The sequence below is a fragment of the Hyaena hyaena genome, unplaced genomic scaffold (genome assembly GCF_003009895.1).
Source record: "Hyaena hyaena isolate Hyena2069 unplaced genomic scaffold, ASM300989v1 scaffold_817, whole genome shotgun sequence".
Lineage (NCBI taxonomy): Eukaryota > Metazoa > Chordata > Mammalia > Carnivora > Hyaenidae > Hyaena > Hyaena hyaena.
This window is the reverse complement of record NW_024081450.1, coordinates 310,567-334,673: the sequence shown is the minus strand read 5'-3', so window position 1 is coordinate 334,673 and position 24,107 is coordinate 310,567. Positions and strand designations below refer to the sequence as shown.

At 40.0% G+C, this 24,107-nt stretch overlaps 1 protein-coding gene across 4 annotated transcripts in view; it reads left to right on the top strand.

The window, feature by feature from the left end:
* The window catches only part of FMNL2 (formin like 2), a 319,145-nt gene that overhangs the window by 229,137 nt on the left and 65,901 nt on the right, over positions 1–24,107 (top strand). For all 4 annotated transcript variants that reach the window (XM_039219406.1, XM_039219404.1, XM_039219407.1 and 1 more), the window contains exons 6-7: positions 3,068–3,220; positions 23,377–23,485. In XM_039219406.1, the coding sequence (XP_039075337.1) occupies positions 3,068–3,220; positions 23,377–23,485 (262 nt within the window). The remainder of the gene's footprint in view (positions 1–3,067; positions 3,221–23,376; positions 23,486–24,107) is intronic.

The window sequence follows — 24,107 nt, the reverse complement described above, 5'->3', positions numbered from 1 at the left end:
AATAAAAATCACCCTTGGAGGAGTCTTTATTTTAAAAAGAAGTAACTTTCATCAGTGCTCAAGTTATGTATGTCCATATGGTAGAATACCTTACCAGATACTGAAAGAGGTATATGATATACTGTTAAGTGAATAAAGCAAGACACAGAAGAGCAACTTTCTTTTTATTAGAAGCAGAACGTAACGCGCATGCGTGTGTGTGTGTGTGTGTTTGTAGTGCTAGTAAATGTAGAGAATGGGGATACTAAATCTAGTGAGATTGGAGGAAGGAATAGACAAGCTTTGCTTTTTTTTTTTTTTTTTTTTTTTTTTACTTTATCTGTATTTGTGTTTTGACTTTGCCTTCATAAGTTGAGGGTGGGGAAAATTGGGGCAGAGCAGGAAAAAATCTATTTAACCTTGTTTTTTGTTAATTCATAAAATTTTCCCATTTGTGAGGCTTCTAGAAGGACTTATAGCAGTAATGAAAAGTGTACATTTGGATGAGACATTCTCTTCTCCGTATTTCCTCCTTTAGTTAAAAAAAAAAAAAAAATTTGTAGTATCCACAGATAGACTCTCACTCACAGATCGAGGAAGTAATATTTGATATTGTATGTTTAATTTGCCTGGAAGACATTTTGGCTTGGATGGTAGTGTTTTGCCCCTCTCCATGCTGCATTGCAAATCAGTAACTTGCTTTTTATATTGCATGACTCCAAAGAAGTCCTAAGGCCTACCAGATGTGATCTTAGAGCCCTTAGCACTTCTTGAGAATTTGTGAGGAGAAAGCTGTAATTACTCCTACCTAGTGGATGCAGAAACTACAGTATTAAGTGAAATTAGCTTGACCAATTTCTGGTTTGATGACTCTAGTATGTCGTGTGGAATAGAGTAAGAAACACCAATAGACAAGTTCTTAGCTTTCTAAGAAGCTGTCCTTTGAAGTATAACCCTACTTTTTATGGCATATTCTTCCAAAGGTTGTTCCTTATCTGTGTCCATCATGTCAAAAACTGCTAATCTCTTTTTCACTTTTATTATATAGCAAGCACAATAATACTACCTGCTGTACTGTTCAATATCTGGAGGAATGGTTATGGGATTGAGGAAGAGCTAAAAAAATTTCAATTATAGTGGAAAAGGATGGTATGCTATGGATTAAATGTTTGCTGTAATTAACCCTTTACCTACATCACTGTAGAGCTTGTGAGCCATTTTTCCCAAAAGTACCCTCCCCTGAGACCAACAGCAAAAGGAGGTGTCACCTACCATGAGGGGATCCTAGTTGTGGCCTAAGATCAAACCCAGCAAAAGGACAGAACTCAGAGCTTTGGTTTTCTAACCTAATTTTTTGGCCTTGCCTTTGCATTCTCTGCTTATTAGTTTTGGTTTTGTTTTGCCTTATTTAAATACATTTTATATAGATACCTAGTTTCTGTTCTTTCTTGAAACTAATGGGCTAAAAAATTTCCTTACTGTTCCTTGACTTGTGACAGTTTCCTAGCCCATATAATGTGAACCAAGAGGCTCAGGCTCCATCCCTAAATAGGATGCTTTACCAAGGTGTGTGTTTCCTTCTTAAGGTGGGGGAAGGGTTGGGAGTAGGGGGAGGTAGGCTGAGAGGAGCATGAGGCTGTGGAGCTGCTGATCAATGACTTGGGGGCTGCAGAGTGACTTGGCAAGAGTGTCAGTGACCTGGATGATCTTGGGGTACCCTTTCTCCATTATCAGATGTAGGCTTCTATTTTTAGTACTTAAGCATTTGATAACTCATTCCCGCCTCTTTTCTGTTCAGCCCTGCTTCCTGCATCCAAAGGCATGACAAAATTGCCTCATCCATTCACTAATGGTAATCAGTGGCTGCCACCTAGACTTGTATTTAATAGGTGGAGAGCATCTCTGAGTTTACAGATGGCAGTTCTAACAGAATAACTTTATTTTGGCGATCATGCTTTTATAAAAAGTCAAACTTTTATTTTTTTATTTTTTATAGTTTATTTATTTTTGAGACAGAGACAGAGCATGAGTGGGGGAGCGGCAGAGAGAGAGGGAGACACAGAATCTGAAGCAGGCTCCAGGCTCTGAGCTGTCAGCACAGAGCCTGATGCGGGGCTCTAACCCACAAACCGTGAGATCTGACCTGAGCCGAAGTCGGATGCTTATTCGACTGAGCCACCCAGGTGCCCCAAGAAGTCAAACTTTTAAACAAAAAGTCCTATTTGTTATTTCCAATATGTGTTGTTACTGTCTCTTCTGCAAGAGCTTCTCAAATCTTCCATATGATATTAATTATAGCTGCCTTCTGTTTGTTCTCTGATCAGGTGTTGCTGGGTGGAACTATGGGTAGAAACACTTGATGAAGTATTTTGTTGAGAAAGCAGAGCCACTGACTTTGGGAGGAGAAAATGCACAGGACACAAAGGCCTGGCTGTTTAAAAATTTTGTTCCTGAAATTATGCAAAAACGAACAACTTAACTCTCCATTTATTCTAACATGGTTAACATGAGTAATAACCTCAAAAAATGTCGGAGAAACAACGGTCCTACTTTAAAGAGCACCACATTGGGAAGAGATTCCAAAATCAAAGCAAATCCATAACTTTGCGAGTAATGTATCACATATGGTTGGAAAAGTACACTTGCCAACACACTAGGAGAAAATGCTCAGTGAAAATTGATGGGTAGGAATAAATTAGTCTGAGCCTACATATTGACTTGTTAAAGCAAAATGAAGACAGCTGTAAGATCTTTTCTTCCCCTCCCCCCATAGCAGTGTTAGTAGTTGGTAAGTTAATAGGCCTTGTAGTTAATTACAGATAACACATTACTATTCATTTCTGCACTGTTGTTCAACTATTCTTTTGCTTTGCCCAGTATTTGTCATTTTGTGTTTGTCATTTTGTATTTCAGAAGCAAAGGAACACTGAGTGTGGAGACTGATTTTATGTATCTTTTTCAGTTTGCAAAGACTACCCATTGTAAGGTGCAGATGTGTATATTCTCGGGAGGAATAGGGTATGCACATCCCTGTACTTGTGTGACTGTGAACTGTTAAGGCTTCAGCGGCATTTCTCTTTTGTTTTAGTTTTGATTTTGAAAGTGTGGAAAGCACTGTGGAGAGCTCGGTGGACAAATCAAAGCCTTGGAGTAGGTCCATCGAGGATCTGCACAGAGGAAGCAACCTGCCCTCCCCAGTGGGCAACAGTGTATCCCGCTCAGGAAGACATTCTGCACTGCGGTGAGTTCCTTTAGTCAGGAGGGAGGCCAGGGGATAGGCTACCCAGGGACAGCAGAGTTCCTGCTTCTGGTGAGGATCCTGGGCTACAGATTGTTATAACTTCCCACACAGCACTTGGATTTCTAGTGATGCAAATGAAAGTTTCTTCAGGAGTTTATGGGACCATTCCTGGGGCAATAGTCTGTAACTTTAAATGGATTTCTGGAAACACCACACCTGCACTCAGCACAGAAAGAAAGTGCTGCTGCCAAATGATGGAACGCTTAAGACTCGATAGGCAGCTAGGTTCTCAAAACCTGGGAAACTCTGACTTTGTGATTTAGGCCGTGTGTAGAGGCAGCACCTCTTGAGCTTTGAGGTTCTCAAGAATTCCTTGTTGGTTTTTCATACTCTTCTCCCCTCCCTTCTTCTCAGGTGTGTGCTTATTCCTAGGTACTAAATGCTGTAGTGATCCTTTTCATTAATGAAATGCCTTTAAGCAGCGTTCCTTTGGTTAGGTGTGCTCAGTTGTCAACCTTCTGTTTCCTCCTAAGGATCTTTTCTCTAGTCTTTAATGGTTGAAATACCACCTTGCCAAGGAAGGAAGGGTGCTGACTGTCTCTGCCACTGTATGGGTGGAGTGTCACTGCGGTCGATTATTTGCTCATACCCACAATCATTCATTCACTGAAAAATACTGTTGAGCTTCTATAATTTGCCAGGCACTGCAGTTAGAGTTAAGGTACCTGGATGGATAAATCGGAACCCCTGCCTGTTAAGATAGAGATGCCATCTCAAGCAAGTTCATTATGGTTGCTGTGCTTCAGAAGTTGAATAAAAGTTTTTTTATTAATAAGTGCCTCTTTCCCAAAGGTTGTTTAGTCTTTGTAAGCTTGAAAAACTTATGTCCCTTATTTCAGACTTGACCTGGCAATTGAGTGTTATTCCTGTCAGTCCCCAGGGGTACTGGGTCATTGGTGGTGGGGTCCCGTGTGTCCGGTTGTACATCAGTGAAGATGAGGCTTTCAGACTTTTCATAACTGGTAGCCTTTTATTAATCTCTTGTCCCTTTGACTTAGGTTTTGGTCATGGAAACTTAATATCTCAATAATCAAGTTCAGTTTTGCTGAAGGATTTGACGTTTGAATATGATGCTTCCAGTCAACCATTCAGATTTTCCATGTTTGAAAACGCCAAAAATATTAATGGGTTTTGAATGGTTCAGTAATAAATAATGAGGAACAGTGTTTGAGTTTGTCTCGTGGTATTTGCAGTAGGCCAAGAGCTGTATAACTTGCTAGTCTATGTCAACTTTACATGTGGACAAGGCTGATTTGGAAGTTGAAGAAAGGCCAGCCATGCCTAAAGAATTCCCTAATGACCTTGGTACAGAAATGGAAATTCTTACCATTAATATAGATATATGTAAGGAATTTAATCGACAAAGGTACATTTCAGTTCACTTTTTTATCTTGTCTTACTTGGGATGTATCATATATTGGCTAGCAACCACCTTCACGAGGATTCATTTTTCTCATTAATAATTCATTATGCCTAATTTTGAAATATTGAAGACTGTTCATTGGGAACATGTTGTTTCTAGAAGAGTGGAAGAATCAGTGAAATATAGGACTGTTTCAGGTCCAAGGAGAAAGGTAGGCCTGGACCCTGGAAGATAGGGATGGTATAGGGCCCTCAGTGTCCAGCCTGACTTGTTGACACGTGGCTCAAGGTAGATCCTGCTATCATTCATTTTAAATTGGAAAAAAATGGACCAATGAGTGTAGATAGACATGGTGGAAATGCTGTTCTGGGAAAGTCAGCATGTACATGACATTGCTGGTTGGCAGGTGTGCTGGAAGATGACCAGCTAAGAAACCAATATCACATTCTTCTGCCTTGTGTTGGAACAGTTTCAAGCTGAGGAATGGAATATTTGAATTTCCTTCGACTCTTCCTTCATGTGTTCTAGCAACTCCAGAAAATCAAGGTGGCGGTAGCTTCCATGCCGCTTATTGACCTAAAGCTTAGACTTTTGTTTTCGAACAACATATATCAACAGTACTCCAGGTCTTGTGGTTCATGGATTTGTGCCTGGATTCTAATTCTGTATTTGGTCATTTGATAGCATCTGTGACTTAAACGAAACAAAACAAAACAAAAAAAACAGCCGTCAGAAGTACAGGCATATGGTACATGTTGCTTTTCATATACCCGAAGATTGTTTACATTTTTTTTTCTCTTCCTCCTCCTCTTTCTCTCCCCTTTCTTTCTCTGCTCCTCACACTTCCTTCACTTTTTGGCTTTCTTTTCATTGTCCTTCTTTTTCATTCTGCCATCTCCTTTCTGATCGTCTTCTCGTCCTCTGCTTTGTCCTTTCTCCTCCTCCCGCCGCCTCTCCCTCCGGTTCCATTCATCTCTTACACCACCACCAGATTGGTTTCTCTGCCTGAGCATCTTCAGTTCAGATACCACCAGAGCTGCTTCTCTCCCTGTTGCCTCTGGAGCAGCTTCAGTTTACACACTGATGATGAGGCTTCAAACCGGAAAATCTCGTAAGTCACGGGTGGACACGACACCCATGAGAACTCATAGTGCATGGTGGCAGGGTATCGTGACCACTTCCATTATAATATGATAACCTCGTGGCTGACTACCGTCACCCTGTGCTGGAAAATAGTCCACTGCCTTTTGAACTCTGATGCACTCTGTTATCTTATTATGATTCCTCAATGTAAGGATCTGACCCTTTAAGGTATATTGTGTTAATGTTACAGGTGTTTTGAGAAGGCAAAAAGGATATGAATTCATGTTCTGTAGCTTATTCTGGTAGCTTTGTGTGCCTTCTTCTGTATCCAAATGCAGATTTTAGTTCCCTCTTCTTAACCTCCAGATAAGAATGTAGATTCATGGGGCACCTGGGTGGCTTAGTCGGTTTAGGGTCCAACTTCAGCTCAGGTCACGATCTCACGGTTCATGGGTTCAAGCCCCACATTGGGCTCTGTGCTGATGGCTCAGAGCCTGGAGCCGGTTTCGAATTCTGTGTCTCCCTCTCTTGCTGTACCTCTCCCACTCATGCTGTAACTCGTTCTCTCTCTCCCTCTCTCCCAAAATTAAATAAACATTAAAAAAAATAAAAAGAATGTAGATTTATTAGTAATCTGATCCTCTATCACTTGGCAGAAAGGGTTCAACATGGAAGAAGAAAGAGGATTTCACGAAATTTAAAACATTTTATAAATGGGGCTTGATTAAAGAAAAGAAAACTACTGTTTTTAGACAAAATTTTAATGTTGATAGACATTCTCGTCTTTGTATTCAGATTTATTTTTTTAACTATTAAAAATGGATTATTAAAAACTTGAGGATATGACATTCACCTTGAGTTATATCAACTATTAGGTCTTATCGATTTCTCAGCTTGGCCAGTGGAAACGTTGCTATTGATGTGGCAAAAACCTGGATTATAAGCTTAGGGCCTAGTTTGCCTTCTGTTAAGATTCTGTTAATGTGGCCATAGATCTAGCTAAATTTAATGATGTTATATATGCACATGAGTACATGTTTGATTTTTGAAGACAAAGGTTGTATTAATTCTGATATAGAGAAAGTTAATTTTTAAGGATGTTTACTTAGTGCCATTAGACTTAAATAAGCAGTGACATAGATAGTAAATAGCTGTTTTGAGTTAAAAAAGGTTTTTTTTTTTTAATGTTTATTTTAGAGAGAGAGAAACAGCATGAGTAGGGGAAGGGCAGAGAGAGAGGGAGACACAGAATCCAAAGCAGGCTGAGAATCCAAATCTGAGCTGATAGCTCAGAGCCTGATGCGAGGCTCCAACTCAAGAACTATGAGACCCTGACCTGGGCCGAAGTCAGACACTTAACCAGCTGAGCCACCCAGACATCCCTCTGTTTTGAGTTTTTAAAGAAATGGGTAGAACACTAAGAGCATGGAAGAAGGAACTAGATTTTAACTGGGACTTTGGATGATGGCTGGAGTTGATCTTCAGAGTGAGGAAAGTGCTTCAGGTGGAAGAAAAGTGAAGAGACAGGAGATGAGCAAAGGTGTATATCTGAGATCAGGCATGTTTGGGAAAGAGGGAAGAACCTGTCCTTTTTGATGGAGATGGGAGGGCTATTTAATGGAGAGACTGAGTCATGGACAAAGCTAGAAAGGGTTAGTTAGCAACTATCTTGTAGGTAACCCTGACTGACCCTTCCCAGTGTGGTAAGGGAACCAAGATCCACATTTTCTCTAAGATGCTAACTTCTCTGATTATTTCTTCCTAAGAACACCCCAAAGCAAATTTCATGGTTTTTCCTGAGGTTATTATCAAAAGGAATGACCTTTCCTGAATAGTCCTCATCTGAGTATTTATAGTCTATTGTCCTTAGTGGATTTACATGAAGAGAGGAAGAGTTCAAATTTAGATCCTTGTTGATAAATGCTTTAGCACAGTAACCTCATTCCTGGCAATGCTTTCCATGGGAGTAATTTTTATTTATTTTTTAAAATTTTTTATGTTTTATTTATTTTTGAGAGAGAAGGAGAGACAGCATGAGCAGGGGAGGGTCAGAGAGAGAGGGAGAGACACAGAGTCTGAAACAGGCTCCAGGCTCTGAGCTGGCTGTCAGCACAGAGCCCAGTGCGGGGCTGGAACCCACAAACCCTGAGATCATGACCTGAGCCGAAGTCTGAAGCTTAACCAACTGATCCACCCAGGTGCCCCTCCATGGAAGTAATTTTTAAAAACATTTAACAATAGGCACAAAGATAAGAGGTGAGATTGATATAAATTTTTATTGGGGGAGAAAACATATTGAGTGTCTACCACGTACCAGGCATTGTTCTAAGACCCTTCAGTGATTTCCTGCTCACCATGGCTTTATGAGATAGTGACGACTCTTCTCCCTGGGAAGAAACTGAGGTCCCTAGTGGTTAAGCAACTTGCCTGAGATCAAACAGTGAGTATAAGGAGGGGGGATGTGAAGTGAGCTGGCCTGACTGCAACTTCCAAGCCATGCTATCCTGCCTGATTTTTTTCTCCCTCAGTAAATAGTCTCTGTTAACATCAGGGTGTCCACCTGTCGTTAAGTGAGTTGTACCCTGCAGGAATGGCTTTTGCTGATCCTTCTCAGAAGATGTGCCTTTTTCTACTTCACACAAAGATGTCAGAGAAGCTAGTGGAGACCCTCATCAATATGCTGTCAACATAATCGATCAGTATAGCTTAGCTTAGCTATTACAAAACAAGTAACATAGAAACATGAAAAAGTAATTTCTAAACCCAGGACGAAGGTCAGACAAAAAGTTCTGTATTTATACGATTTCATTTTCGCCTATGTGCAGATGGGAAGTCATTGAAAAAAAGTTTATAAAATGAAAATAGTGATTATTTTTCACCAAAGGTGAGATTCTGAGTGAGCTTTTTTCAGATTTTTGTTTGCATGTTGTTTTAGAACTGATGCAAAATGCACGTAGTATATACCTGTGAATCAATTAGCGAGATGCCACCTAATAAAGAACTTTGAATTTTGGAGTTTGGCTTTTATCTCTAGGCAGTGGAATAGGAAATCACGTGAGGTGGTTGAGCCTTTTGAGTGTGTAGGGTCTGATGAATGCACTGGGGTTTGATTGGAGGGACAGATTGCTGATGCTCTGACCTCTGCAGGAGGTCCCTGCAAACTTAGAACATACAGCAAAAGCCAAGTATGAAGATGTTCCAAAACTGACTTGGTGGTCAAAGTGGTAAAGAGAAAATCTTGTGTCTGATTGATTAGACGAGAAATAGAATCATTAGTAGAAACAGTCAATTTGGAATCTGGAAGAGATCGCAGATGTGGTTATTTGTTGATGAGGCACTGTGCTAAGACATCATTATCCAAGGTGTTACCTAGTTCCCGCAAATCTGTTTCCATGCGTGGGCCAATGGCCCAGGTCGTTGATTCGGCTTTGTTGCAGTAAATACTTGTGTTCACAGCAGCATTCCTGATGTTATTTAAATAGACGAGAACACCAACTCTATATCAGTTTGTTTGAAAAATAAGAGGTATTCTAGAAGAGTGGAGCTCTTTGAAGCCCTTACAAGTTCTTTTATTTCAACAGTAGAGCTTAACCTTCAATTTTAATTGTTGGGAGAAGAAAATCATGTAACCTCTTAAACCATTCTAGTATTAGATTAAAAAAAAATAAAAGGTCTCTTAATTGTATAATTAGAAGCTAAAGCAATTTTTACCTTGATTCACAACAAGGAAAACTTTGTTCTCTTCATTTTCTAGTTGATAGAAATTAGGGGTGTGATTTCTAAAATGATCATTATTCTCTTTTCTCTTTCCTCTTCTGCCCTCAGGTTACACAAAATCAACTCAGATTTTTTATAGTATTTTATAGTCTTCATTATTGAGAGTTGTAATCTGTATTTTGTTCTGCAAGTAGACCTTCTCCTTAACTTTATGTATTCAAACTTCCCATATGGAAAGACATTGGAAAATCTATTTCCACAGAGTCCAACTTAAAGGGGGGAAAATTACAAAAAAAAATAAAATTCTCAAAGCTCAAGTTCTCTCTGTTCATCAGATGGCAGATACTGATTGAAATTTTCATTAAGCCTGAATTTAGAAGGAGAGAAAAAGACAGGGAAGTAAAGAATAAAAGTAGAAAAAAAGAATAAAAGTAGAAAGGTAAGGTAAAAAATTAAAAAAGGGGGGAAGGAGGGAGAGGGGAAAAAATGAGACATTTGTTATAGGCAACACTTGAATGTTATTTCTGAGAGAAGAGAAATGTTCAAGATGCTCCTTAACCTGATAGACTTTTGTCCTGAAGACTTGAGGTTCCAGGATGCAGTAATTCTCTGTAAAATACTTTCTAAATTCGCAGACTTCATAAAAATAATCTGCAACTACAGACTTCCACTTTTACTTTTCAGCACATTTTGTAAGAGAAACAACTAAAGGCGTTGTGTTATTGTGTTTCAGATTTTTGTATTTCTTTGTTTGAAGTTGTAAATGGAGAAAAACGTACTTGGATTAAGACTGTACATTTCAGCTTCTCAGCTAGGAGCTGATTTTAATGGCCCTGCTAGTGAAAACGATGATAGCTCTAATTATAGCCTGTGGTGCACCATACAAGCAGATTTGACAACTGTTTTTCAGTATGAGAAACACTGATTTCACTTGTTCCACCTCTTCATTGGGTCTTCGCTCCGATGGAAGACCAGCTGAAATAGCTTATTATCTGGAAATCATCTGACCAATGCATTGTTGGGGATATGTCTCACAGGTAATCTGATTGTTACAGATGATGGGGTCTGGGGACTCCCTCACGTGTTATGGTATTAAATTAATTACTGTAAAGAACTTGGCTCAATGGTGAGTCGACAGTGTTAACCATACGGGATTGAGGGAGACATTGAAGATGACTTAGGAAATTCTACAGCTGTGGTCCAGGACCTTCATCAGCAAGACTTAATCACATACTTAACAGGTGAACAGTGTTTTGCCAAAGTGCCGATGATACAGAAACTCTTTGTATTTGGTTCATGGCTAATAAAGGACATGTTTATGCTTACATCATTTAATCTTGTTGCATTTTTTGGGGAGGTATTCAAGGACTATTAGCCTTATTTTATTTTATTTATTTTTTTTTAATCTTTTTTTTTTTTTTTTAATCTTTTTTATTTATTTCTAGGAGAGAGAGAGACAGCGTGAGCAGGGGAGGGTCAGAGAGACAGGGAGTCACAGACTGAAACAGGCTCCAGGCTCTGAGCTGGCAGTCAGCACAGAGCCCGACGCGGGCCTCGAACCCACGAACCGCGAGATCATGACCTAAGCGAAAGTCGGACACTTAACGGACTAAGCCACCCAGGCGCCCCATATTAGCCCTATTTTATAGATGAGGAAGCTGAGGCTCAGAGAAGTTATTTATACCTAGTAAGTGACAGAGCCAGGATTTATAATCAGTTTTCTGACTTCTGTGTCAGATGTCTCTGTGATTTGACTGAGAAAACGTGTATATGTGTGCTGCTGCACACTGACCTGTGATAGGTGTCATATGGGTATAACCAACTCCAGTATATGAGACTGGAGAGGCCAGAGTGAACAGTAAAATCCAGGGAAGATTCATGATGTGGTCTGAATGCAAAAGAGCAGTGAGTAAGACTTGGAGGAGGGACTCTGAAACGGGAGAAGGAGAAAGATTGGTATGGAGCAGTGGTTCAGTGGTGAGACCAAATGGTTTGTTTAGGAAACAATGAATAGATGAGTCTGGCTGGAAGCAGTTTAGAGCCAGTTTATGTAATATTTTAAAGGCCAGGGTATGGAATTATCATCTTAGCTCGTTGGCAATGATCTCTTGAAGGCTTAGGAAAAACAGGGGTAATTTGGGATATACATAGAAATAGTTCTATTTAAAGGTCACAGGAGATGTTTTCCTTGAACACTTTTCACTTAGGGACACACATGGATTAATTAGCAACTCAACAGTAAATACCTTTGTCAAAGAGAATATAATGAAAACTTAGAAAATTCAGACAAATAATGGCTTTCCATTCATATAGTGGGTTGGCAGGCTGTTGGCTCGCTTACTCTGTTGAGAAAGCCTGTATGGAGATCTCTTGATTCACAGGCTCTGTCTTGTTTTCACCTGGTCCTGTAGGAAATATTGACAAATGGAAAATTTCAAAAGCTAAGAAAAAAGATTCATTCGGAGATTGGTGTATCTCTGTCTCCCTCTGCCCTACCCACCCTCTGTTTCCTTTTCTTTACCTCCACTCTGAACTGTCTGGATTCAGCTGTTTCCACTCTGTTTCTTTTGGCTGTGGAGACCGTCAGAGAGTGCTGGGTTTCACTTCTTTCAGCATCATATATTTTATGAGGTCAATTGATAGAAGAAATATGCCCAAGTGATGTCATGTCTGAAGAGTAAGAGAGGAAACCTAAAACTCCAAATCTTGGTAAAGTTATATTAAGCCCAGACCTTGGAACCACAAAAGACTAGTAAAATTATGCCAAATTGTGTGACATACCCAGTTGGCATTGAATCCCTGTTGAGTTGAACCCTTACCTTAGCTTCCAAGGAATTGCTAATTACTGTTCTTTTTTATAGGTATTTATAGTTTGATATCTGAATAGTTAGACTGTTTGAAAATACTTTTTGTAAGAGAGAGAATATACCTTTTCTTTTTCCTGTTGCCATTAGGACTTCGATATTACAGACTTCGCACATGTTGGCAGGAAAGGTCTACAGACTTTCAAAAAACATTTTTTGCCAGACTCTGGGAAAGTCTGGTTTAGGTCATTTCAGGAAACACTCATTCAAGGCTCTACAGTAATATATTGTCTGTGGATAATACAAGGTCACAGGGAGCGGCAGACATGTACATGAACCCACATACGAGAATATGTCTCCATGTCTAGAAGTAAGTATATGTTAAAAGAAAATCAAGGTATCACTGGGTGACCAGCAGCTTGTGTTGACTAAGTACTTGGTGCTTTGCAGATAGATCTCTGAATATATCTAATATTGATCATACCTGGCTTTTGTTCAGAAGTAGTGTTCTTTCACCTGTACTTCCAGAATTATCATAGACATACTGCATGTCATTCATTCCTAAGTTTATCACCTAATTTTTTTTAACATACCACTTTTATTTTTTTTTTTATTGTGGTAAGAACATGTAACATGAGACCTTACCCCCTTAACACGTTTTTAAGTGTACAATACGGTATTGTTAACTATGGGCACAATGTTGTACAGTAGCTCTCTAGATCTTAGTCATCTTGTCTAACTGAAACTTCCTTGTCATTGATTACCAATTCCCAATACCCCCCGCCACCCAGCCCCTGGCAACCACCATTCTATCCTCTGCTTCTAAGAGCGTGACTGTTTTAGGTACCATGTTAAAATAGGCTCATATAGCAATTTTCCTTCTGGGACTGACTGACTTCACTTCGCAGGATGTCCTCAAGGTTCATCTGTATTGTTGTACATTGCAGGATTTCCTTTTTCTTCTTTTAAGATTAAATAATATTCCATTGTATGTCCGTAAGTTTCTTTTTTACTATTTATTTTCATATAGTTTAAAAATGCAATAATAGTGCAACAATCCCTCGTATGCTCTATATATAGAATCAAAAAATAACATTTTGTCCATTTACTTGTACACTTGCTTTGTAAATGTACACACCTTTTAACCATTTGAAAGCAGGTTACAGAATTGTGCCCTTTTACACCTAATTATTTTAGTGCAGATTTCCTAGGACAAGGACATGCTCTTACATAACCATGGTACAGTTATCAAACTAAGAATGTTTTAATATGGACACTGTTTCTTAGTCCAGTCTGTTTCATCAGTTACCTCTGTCTTTCATAACTTTTTTTTTTTTGGTCTGTTTCAAGGTGTCCAGGATCCAATGCAAGGATCATTTATTGTGCTTAGTAGTTGTATCTGTGTAGTGTCCTTTCACTTGGAACAGTTCCTCATCCTTTCTTTGTCACGGCTGGCTTAATATTTGTGTGTGTGTGTGTGTGTGTGTGAGAGAGAGAGAGAGAGAGAATGTAATATTTTTATTGAGATAAAATTGTATAATGTGTAAGTTTCAGATATATAACACGTTGATTTGAAAATTTTGTATATTGCAATATGATTACCACAGTAGCATTTGCTAATGTCTCTGTCATGTCACATAATTACTGTTTGTCTTATCTATTCATCTGTTGATGGATATTTAGATTGTTTTTACATCTTGGCTATTATAAATAATGCTGCACTGCATACAGGTGTGCAGATATCTCTTGGAGATTTTGATTTTCATTCTCTTAGATAAATACCCAGAAGTGACGTTGCTGGATCTTATGGTAGTTCTATATTTAACTTTTTGAGGAACTCTGTACTCTCCGTGGTGTCCGTATAATTTATATTCCCACCAACAGTGCATAAGGGTTTTAATTTCTCCACATCATTGCCAACACTTGTCATCTCTTGTTTTTTGATAGTAGCGATCCTGACAGAGGTTAGGTGAGAGCTCATTGTGGTTTTGATTTGCATTTCCCTGATGATTGGTGATGCTGAACATCTTTTTAGATACTGTCAGTCATGTTTATATGTCTTCTTTGGAGAAATATTTATTCAAGTCCTTTGCCCATTCTTTAATTGGGCTGTTGGTTTTTTGTTTTTTGTTTGTTTCTGTTTTTGCTGTTGAGTAGCGGAGTTCCTTCTATGCTTTGGGTATTAATGATTTGTAAATATTTTCTTCGATTTTGTAGGTTACCTTTTAACTCTGTTTCCTTTCTGTGCAGAAGCTTTTTAGTTTGATGTAGTCCTACTTGTTAGATTCCTAAACATGAGACTCTAGTTCACAATTACTATAGCTTCCTTTTTAAACTCTTTTACAGTGAGTAGTCATTTAAGGGTGGCAAAATGTGATTCTAACCAGGACTCTAAGAAACATGAACATGTAACTCAGGCTACTAACATGTGTCTGGCACGAAAAATTCCTGTGTATCTAATTTGTAGCCAAGCAGATTCCAAGACCCCTACTTCCCTGGGTTTTCTTTGCTGGCCTTGCCATTCTTTTTTTGGAGTAAAAACAATCAGGTTTTACTTGCCTTGTCATTTCTTAATAGAATTAAAAAAAATTTTTTTAATGTTTTATTTATTTCTGAGACACACACACACACACACACACACACACACACACACACACACCCCCATGAGCAGGGGAGGGTCAGAGAGAGAGGGAGCCACAGAATCCAAAGCAGGCTCCAGGCTCTGAGCTATCTGTCAGCACAGAGCCTGACACGGGGCTTGAACCCACGAACTGTGAGATCATGACCTGAGCCAAAGTCAGATGCTTAAACTGACTGAGCCACCCAGGTGCCCCCATTTTTAATAGAATAAGTCAGTGGGTTGGAGCTCACTCATCAGTCATTCTGAAGTGCTTCTGAAGCAAATACCTTCTTGGGGCACCTGCGTGGCTCAGTTGGTGGGGCTTGAACTCAGGACCTTGAGATCAAGAGTTGCATACTCCACAGAGGGGTGCCTGGTAGTTCAGTAGGTTAAGTGTCCACCTCTTGGTTTCGCCTCAGGTCATTGTCTCATGGTTCATGCATTTGAGCCTCACATGGGGCTCTGTGCTGACAAGGTGGAGCATGCATGGGATTCTCTCTCTCTCTCTCTCTCTCTCTCTCTCTCTCTCTCTGCCTCTCTGCCTCTCCCCAGCGTGAGTGTGTGCACACACTCTCTCGCTCAAATACAAACTTAAAAAAGAAGAATCTATTTCTTAAAAATAAATAAAATGAAACAATCCCCCCTTTCCCCATGGGCCCTGCTGCCGCTGCTCTCACCACCTGCCTCTCAGTGCATTTGTTGCTACGCATGAAGTAGGTGGCTCAGATGGAAATTGTCACCATAGTATTAGACAGGAAATGTTTTGTATAGGTTTCTTAAAAGAAAACTGTAGAAATAGTTTTTATGCTTATTACTCATGCTAGCTTTGACTTTATACCTTTCTTCTTTGTGTACATCTATAGCACTGCAGGTGCACCTAATTAATATAAGTGGTTAGAGTCAGTCCTCTTGGGTTTTGATCTTAAGTCAGTTTTGTAATCTGTCTCTCTCCATATTCAGATAATTTTGTCAATTCCAATTGGCACTTTTCCAAGGCAGTGTCTCTTCTTCAGATACTAGGGTAACACTTAGGTTTGAGTTCAGTGCGTGACAGAATAGCAGATGGTTCTCAAAGTTGATGAAAAGGTCCGAGAAATTCAGTGGTAGTAGTTTCCTACAAGGTTTTAGTCAAAATGACCTCTCAGAAGACAGGATTTCCTTAAAATTCTTGAGACCTCAAAAAAAAAATCCCTAAATAGGGGCGCCCGGGTGGCTTAGTCGGTTAAGCGTCCGGCTTTCACTCAGGTCATGATCTCGCGGTTCGTGGGTTCGAGCCCCGTGTCGGGCTCTGTGCTGACTGCCAGCTCAGAGCCTGGAGCCTCTTTCAGAGTCTGTGACTCCCTCTCTCTCTGACCCTCCCCTGCTCATGCTGTCTCTCTCTCTCTCTCTCCTAGAAATAAATAAAAAACATTAAAAAAAAAAATTAAAAAAAAAAATCCCTAAATAGTCCCCTTCCATTTTTTTTTTTTTTTATATAAATGGGAGGAACTTCAAAAATTGGACATGGAGCTGTTTTCTGCCTCCAGGGCATCCTCTTTTGTGTCTAGGCATCCAGAGCCCCAGATCTCTGCTTTCCTGAAGCAGGGAAGAAAGGTTCTCAGGACAGCCTGCATGTAGGTACTGTCCAGTGCTGCCATTGGTTCACAGTCCTGCCGTTAAATAGTTTCTTCCCTTGTTTTTTTTTTTTTCCTTTGGAATCTGAAGGAGTCTTCTCCAACCCTTATGTCTCCGGGAAGCTGCCCAGAGTCACTAGAGAGACCTGACAGTTTTAGGACCTCATTAGACCCGCTCCCATTAACCTGAAGGAAAAGTGACACATACTCAGAATGACTTCATTGGGCAGAAAATGATCTCTAAATGTCTCATATGGATGTCAGTGAAAACGAGGGAGGCAGGACTCTTTGAATGCAGTCATCCATTAAAAACAATGAGGAAACTGACAAAATATGCCAGAAACCAACTTTTTTTCAGAATTCCAGGAATTAGCTAGTTTTGCAGCAGTCTGGGGAGCCTGTATTTAGGAAAAATGAGTGAGTCTGGGTAGGAACAGCTGGCCTTGTGGCATTTCACTTACCCCGGCCAAGCCTCTGGCCCCCTCCCCAGTTCCACAGTAGCCTTGAAAACCAGTAGCTCCATAATCACAGGGAAAACCATCAGCCTGGCAGCCAGCAGAGGGGCAGAATGGAAATGAACTTCGTTCCAAGCCTCATTTCCTCCTCATCCTTATGTACTGTGAGATTTGAGAACTGGGGAAGATGCTGATTTTGAGCCGCTGTTAAGGGAACTTAAAGCATTCGTTGTGGACAGAATTGGGACACAGGACAGGAGGAAGGCTTATTGGGAGAAACTGCCTTTTACATAGACCACAGTGAACCAGAGGGATAGCCTTCAATTGGCTCTGTTCAGAGTCTCTGTTTTATATGAAGTTTCATAATAACTTTAGGAAGGAAATACTGTAGCATTTGGTTTCACTGTGTATAATTCTAGAATGGTACATGTGCCAAGTCTGTTAGATTGCCACAGAGGCACCCATAGCTCCTGCTGAGTCACCCACTTAATCCTTGTAGAGCTCAGGTCTTTGTGGAAAGTTTTTTCAAAGAGCTAAACTCAGATGATCAGTGCTTGTGAAAGGTGAACATGGCTTAGCCCCAAGGGCTGTGGCATGAACCGGATGCAGGCTCCCTTATGGAACGTTTCTTTCAGCTATGATGTATTGAATTTTATTTTCATGTGTCAACATGATTATGCACCGGCACCTGTGCCGACAGTGTTTGGTTGTGGTGACTGGTTTCAGGCTGCTTGAGTTTTTAACTGGTGACTGATTATTACTGTGATTTTCCAGCTCAATCTAAGGGAATCAGCGTAACTCATACATTTGATTAGTGCCATGCAAAATTCCACCAGTTATCAATTACCTTAATCCTTTTCCTGTGGAAACTATTAATCATTGTATTCAGCCTTATTGATGTCCAGGTGGACATTTGGCACTAGGGAACTAGATATTTTTCGAAGCCCAGTTTTTCTGATGATGCTTGCTTCTTTGGTTACATGTGGTGTGGTGGAAGTTGGGCTTCTCACAGAAGTGTTAAACTTTGTTGATGAGGTTAGAGCAGGACCAGTTCTCCACCTAAGAGGCCTTCTGAGAACCACTCTGGGGGGGGATTGAAGTGGAAAAGGCATTAGGATCACATCCTTAGTTAGGCCTCTGTCTTTAGCGAGATCTAAACCTGGACCATCCAGAAGCACTTATTTTACATCTGCACTGTTAATAGTTCGTGTTCATTTAGGTTCATTGTCATGTCACCTTTATGAGGCTTTCCCCACAATTTGTCCATTTCTTTTAGGTTTACTTCTTGGATTAGAGCCCTTTAGATTTACTTCTTGAATTAGAGCCCTGTTTAAAATCAACTTTCATATGCCTAAAGACTGTTACCAGGAATAGGTCTGTATTAACAGTCAAATTGATCTTGACTGAGAAAAAGTTCACTCTGTGGGGATTTTAAGTATGATACTTTGCAGAAAAAAACCATCTGAGATGTGACTGTCATCACTGTGTCATATTGGGCTGCGTAAGTGTGTGTACTGCTGAGTCTATTTCATACATTCTGATGATCAGTGTATGAGACAGAATGGTGGGTTGGGGCTGGAGTGTGGATGGAGCACGTTTCATACAGGAGCTCTCAATATACTCATCTATTGCATACTAACCAAAGTGATGCACCCTCAAAACCAAAAGCATCTTTCATTATCTTTCATTTTTCCTTAACACATAGTAGAGTTTACCATAAACAGGAGATGCTAATAAAACCAACTTTGGAGCTCAAAGAAGAGATTTGGTTTGATTTCCTACGACTGGTGGAGAACATCAGAGGCCAGTTCTTTTTTTTTTTTTTTTTTAATATAGTTTATTGTCAAGTTGGTTTCCATACAACACCCAGTGCTCATCCCAACAAGTCCCCTCTTTAATGCCCATCCGCCATTTTCCCCTCTTCCCCACCCCTCATCAGCTCTCAATTTGTCAGTACTTTTATTTGTAAGTTTTTATTTAAATTTCAGTTAACATGCAGTATAATGTTAGTTTCCAGGTGTACAATACAGTGATTCACCATTTCCACACGACACCCAGTGCTCACCACTTCATCGAGGTCAGTACTTATATACATTTTTTCTAAGGTGAAAAAAATTCATATTTAGCTTTAGCCAGCTGGACTCAGTTGAGATGATCCCAATTTTGCTGGCAACATCCAAAAAAGCATCATAGTTAGGAGCCAGTCAAACATATGCTTTCTTTTCTCCATCGGGCCTGGTCAGAGTGTTGACCTTGGCTGCATCTCCATATTCTAGAGCTTCTATAGCCTGTTTGATCTGGCGCTTGTTGGCCTTGCCATCCACAGTGAACACAAGAGTGTTGTCTTCTATTTTCTTCATGGCTGACTGGGTAGTCAGGGAGAACTTGATGATGGCATAGTGGTCAAGCTTGTTTCTCCTGGGGGCCCTCTTTCAAGGATATTTGAGTTGTCTTCCAAGATGCTGTGTCTTGGGCCATTGGAATGTAGTGGCCTGCAGATCTTTTTTTTTTTTTTTTTTTTTATGACTGTGGATGCCTTTCAGTACTGCTTTCTTGGCTTTCAAAGCCTTTGCTTTGGTTTCAGCTCTGGGGGGGCAGGGGCTTCCTTGTTCTTCTTCGGCGCCATCTTCATGAAAGGGCTATAAATTTTTTTGTTTATTTTTGAGAGAGGGAGACAGAGTGTGAGTGTAGGAGGACAGATGGAGACACAGAACCAGAAGCCATGTAAAGGCTCTGAGCTGTCAACATGGAGGCCGATGCAGGGCCTGAACGCATGAACCGTGAGATCATGACCTGAGCCAAAGTCTGATGCTCAACCTACTGAGCCACTTGAGTGTCCCAGTACTTTTATAAAATTTTAAAAAATGTTTAAGAGAGAGAGGCTGAGTGGGGAAAGGGCAGAGAGAGAGTGAGGGACAGACAGAATCCCAAGCAGACTCTGCACTCTCCACGCAGAGCCAGACATAGGGCTCAAACCCATGAACCATGGGATCATGACCTGAGCTGAAATCAAGAGTCAGATGCTTAACGGACTAAGCCACCCAGGTGCCCCAAGGCCAGTACTTTTAGATTGCTTACCTTGTCTCGGTGTCCTTGTTGTGCTTAAGTGGATCCAAGAAATTGTTAGTCTTAACCTTTTGGTATTTTAGCATAACTTAAGGAGATCTATTAAAACCAGCTACACGGAGATATGTTTGTTGGGTATTCTATCAATATTGTACATTGGAGCTACATTGAAAACCATCCAAAAAGAAGAAAGAAAGATGTTACTCAGGTGAAAATTAAGGCAAATAAACCAAATATTAACTAGGTAGTCAAATTCCACAAAATGTGCATGTTGAAGAGGAGATTAATATACATGAAAAGCCATGATACAGCCCCTAAAATCAAGCCATAGAGATTTAATGTGATCCTAAATGACTTGCAAATACTTTGTATTTACAGAGGTAAAGAGTTGTGACATTTACCGGGGTGCATTTACTTAATGGGAGACAAGTCTTTTAGAATAACAATTCCAAAATAAACAGAGCAAGATTTCCTATTAAATTAAAACAAATCTTCACTTCTCTGATACGTGATAGAGGATAAATATTTAAAAAGAAAACTCACCAACTGCATGGACCACTGTGTTCTGAAAAAGATGCCTAGGTGATGCTGTTCTTAGCAAACTGAGCCTTAGTCCTGACTGGAGACATAATTAGTGGGAGTGGGGTGAATGATGCCTATATAGGCCCAGTGCTGTCAGGATGACAGATAAGAACATTTGACAAAGAACTTGCCAGCACAGATGGCTGTAGGCAGTAGCTTTTTCATATGATAACCTGACAGATTGTCCATGAGTTGTAACTTGTAAAAAGACACTGCCCTGAATTTCAGTGAGGACACTTGAAGTCTTGTCTCTTACTTTTTCCTTGCTGTGTGGTTGTGGTTTCTTTGGGCTTGAGTTTGCTCCTCTCTATCGGGGAAGACTGGTACAAATGATAGCATGGATCTCTCTGGCTTTCAGCGCTGATTTTTTTGGTTAGTGGTTGTATCAGTGATTTTTAAAAAGTACAGTGATGGTGTGATTTTAAACACAACAGGTTCAAATGTTGCCTTTAATTCTTTAGTTTTGTATAAACCCCAAATGGGAGAAAAACAGACTGTAGATTAAGTGCCATACATTTTAGAAAAAAGCTAAGCTCTATTTTTTAAACACAGAATATCAGCAACTCAGATATATGTTAGGTTTACTTACTGACACATATTTTTAAGCTCCTTAAGTATTGATAAGTATTTATGTACTGTTTTACATTAAATACATTTTAAATATTGATCCAGAATGTGTATTTGAGATTACCCACCTACAACAATGAATAGAAGCCTTTTGTGTTAACACTTAGTAGTTAGATTGTTATAATTAATCCATTTTTGCTGGTTTCTACCAATATTGCAAGTAATGACAAAGACATTTTCAGTTGTTAGTCTTCTTACAGTCCTGAAGCTGAAGAACTGGATTAGTAAGTAAAAGGAAGGAACCTGCTGTGTTACTTGACATCTCTTAGGAAACACCATTATATGTGTATGTTCAGTCTACTTGGCTGAACCATTAAAATGTATGTGGAAGTGATGCAGAAATACACAAGTGTGTAGAACTGACCTGTCCATCTTCCTGAGAGAGTCCCTTGCTTTGGTCAGTGGATCTCCTGCAATCATTTGCTGCATGCAAATATAATTTAGCAAAGGATAGTTGATTTCCATGAAAATGACCTTTTTTCCTTTTTCGAAGTTAATCAGAGATAACTTTGTTGTGCTCTGGTAGCCACTGCATTCAATTAAAAATGCCATCTTTCTCTTTCATTAGCTATTTTATACTTGACAAGTGATGCCAATAAAGAAATGCAAAACAGGTTAAAATAGGAAAGAGGAGGGGAAAGAATTTCTGATAGAGACCAAGAAGACCACAGACATTTGGGTCAGATCGGCTGTATGGCTGTTATCTGAAGAGACACCATTGTGTGAAACCTCCATAAAGAGTTAGAAGACACGCACGGGCTGAGGCTACGGTGAAGGGACACATTTTACAGTTGTGTAAAATTTTAGAGGTTGAAAATGTACTTACTATCACCCAAATCTGAATTTGTTTCCTTAGCTTTGCTTTTGCATTCAGAACTGAATTAGGCCAACTTCCATTGCTGCAGGTTTTTTTTCCACAAGTGTGAATAAAGTAGGAAGCCCTTGAATAAAGCATCCTTCTCAAGACTAGCATCAGCAAACTGTTTTATACATTCACGTATATGGAGCCAAGTTGATGTATTTGAAGTGCTTTTCACAAATTTATTTGGCTCATTAGTAGACTTATATGGAAAAAATCATCTTCTGATAGTTTTCGAATAGAAAGTGAATTGAAAGGGCTGCTCAGCTGAACAGCCTCAGACAGACCTGTCAGTTCAGTTTTCAACTCTTAGCCTGCACCTGTGGGACTTTTGAAAGTAGTTAACATTAATCATAACTTCCTTTATGTTTTGTAATTAGTTCAGGAAGAAGGAAAGCCTGGGGCTTCCTTTTTGTAGATCATTTCTATCATGGACTCTTTGGGAGAGTGGTTGACAACTTTTGAAATGGGCTCATATTTCAGGGTTGGAGTTGCAGAGAAAGCTGTACTTGGGGCCACTGACCTAAAGCTCACATCGGCGCTCTTGGTGTCGTTAGCTTGTCTACTAGTAGTGTTTACCTTGCCACTTCTTTTACTCAGGCAGGCTCTGCTCAGTCTGTAGACAGGAGAACTGGGGCTTAGCACTGGAGGATCTCTGGAATGAGTCATAACATTGAAACCTCTTCACCGTGTGACATACCAGCATATTTCCTGTGAGCTTCAGCTTCCATACCAGGCTTTAGGTGAGGGGTCAGGCCGTGGAGGTATTGGCATACTGGTAAGGACTTGCGTATAGTTAAAGTCTAACATCACAAGCTGATATCCAAGTTTGTAATGTATGACCTTGCCTAGGCTTAAACCCGTAACAGGGACTCCTGAGGAGCAGTATGGGAAGTTGCAGTTAAACTTGGGTCAGATGACTGGAGGTCTAGGTATAAGCTAAGTCTTCACTCCTTCACTTGTTTGCAAATTCAGTCTGTGTGCATGTTGTTTGAGATCACTTCTGCTTCCTGATTAGGGGCCTGGGGTTGTTGGCGAATCTCCTGCACTATCTGATGTGCTCTATGCTGTGAATGAAGTTGAATTTCATTGTCCTTGGTATCTGGCTTGATAAGTGATGATGACCAGTACACAGAATCGTGCAGGCTTTGCAGTCCCCGGAAATAGCGTTGTGGTGATGGGTTTGATGACGGTAATCTTCACTGAGGTGCAGGGAAAGATAGAGAACAGTTTCCATTTTTCAAGTGGATGTGCCTGTCCTAAGAAAGTAACCTGTAGTTTCATGGAATTTCCCTTTTTATTTGTAGATATAATACTTTGCCAAGCAGAAGAACCCTGAAAAATTCAAGATTAGTGAGTAAGAAAGACGACGTGCATGTCTGTATCATGTGTTTACGTGCCATCATGAATTACCAGGTATGTTTGCGTTCTGATTCTTTAAAAAAAGTCTGGAAAATTCTGTCAGATTCGGATCTTGTCCTCTTTGGTTTGTTTGTATTTCTATTTGAAGTAAATATCAGGATTTAATGCAATTCTACTGGGAAAAGGGGTGGCTCATTTTAATGCTCCGTTTAACTCCCTGCCTTTTTATTTTAATTAGCATTTATTTAGAGGCAAGATGTTTTCCTCCTGCATCCATAAACTTGTTTAGATTAGTTGGTGAATGTTTGTGACCACTTAGGACAGAATAAGCCACTGATTCTGAGCAATAATGGATCAACTTCAGAACATTAGGAATGAGGGGCACCTGCGTGGCTCAGTCACGTGAGCATCTGACTCTTGATCTCTCTCAGGTCATGATCTCCCTGTTCAGTGGGTTTGAGCCCCATGTAGGGGACTCTGTGCTGACAGTGTGGAGCTGGCCTGGGATTCTCTCTGTCCCCCTCCTCCACTTTGTGTGTCTCTGTGTGTGTGTATGTGTACTCTCTCTTTCAGAATAAATAAATAAACTTAAAAAAAAATTTTGGAAAAGCATTAGGAGTGAATAGACTCTTAAATTGGTCAGTGGTTCTCAAAGTGTTATATGGTAAAAACGTGA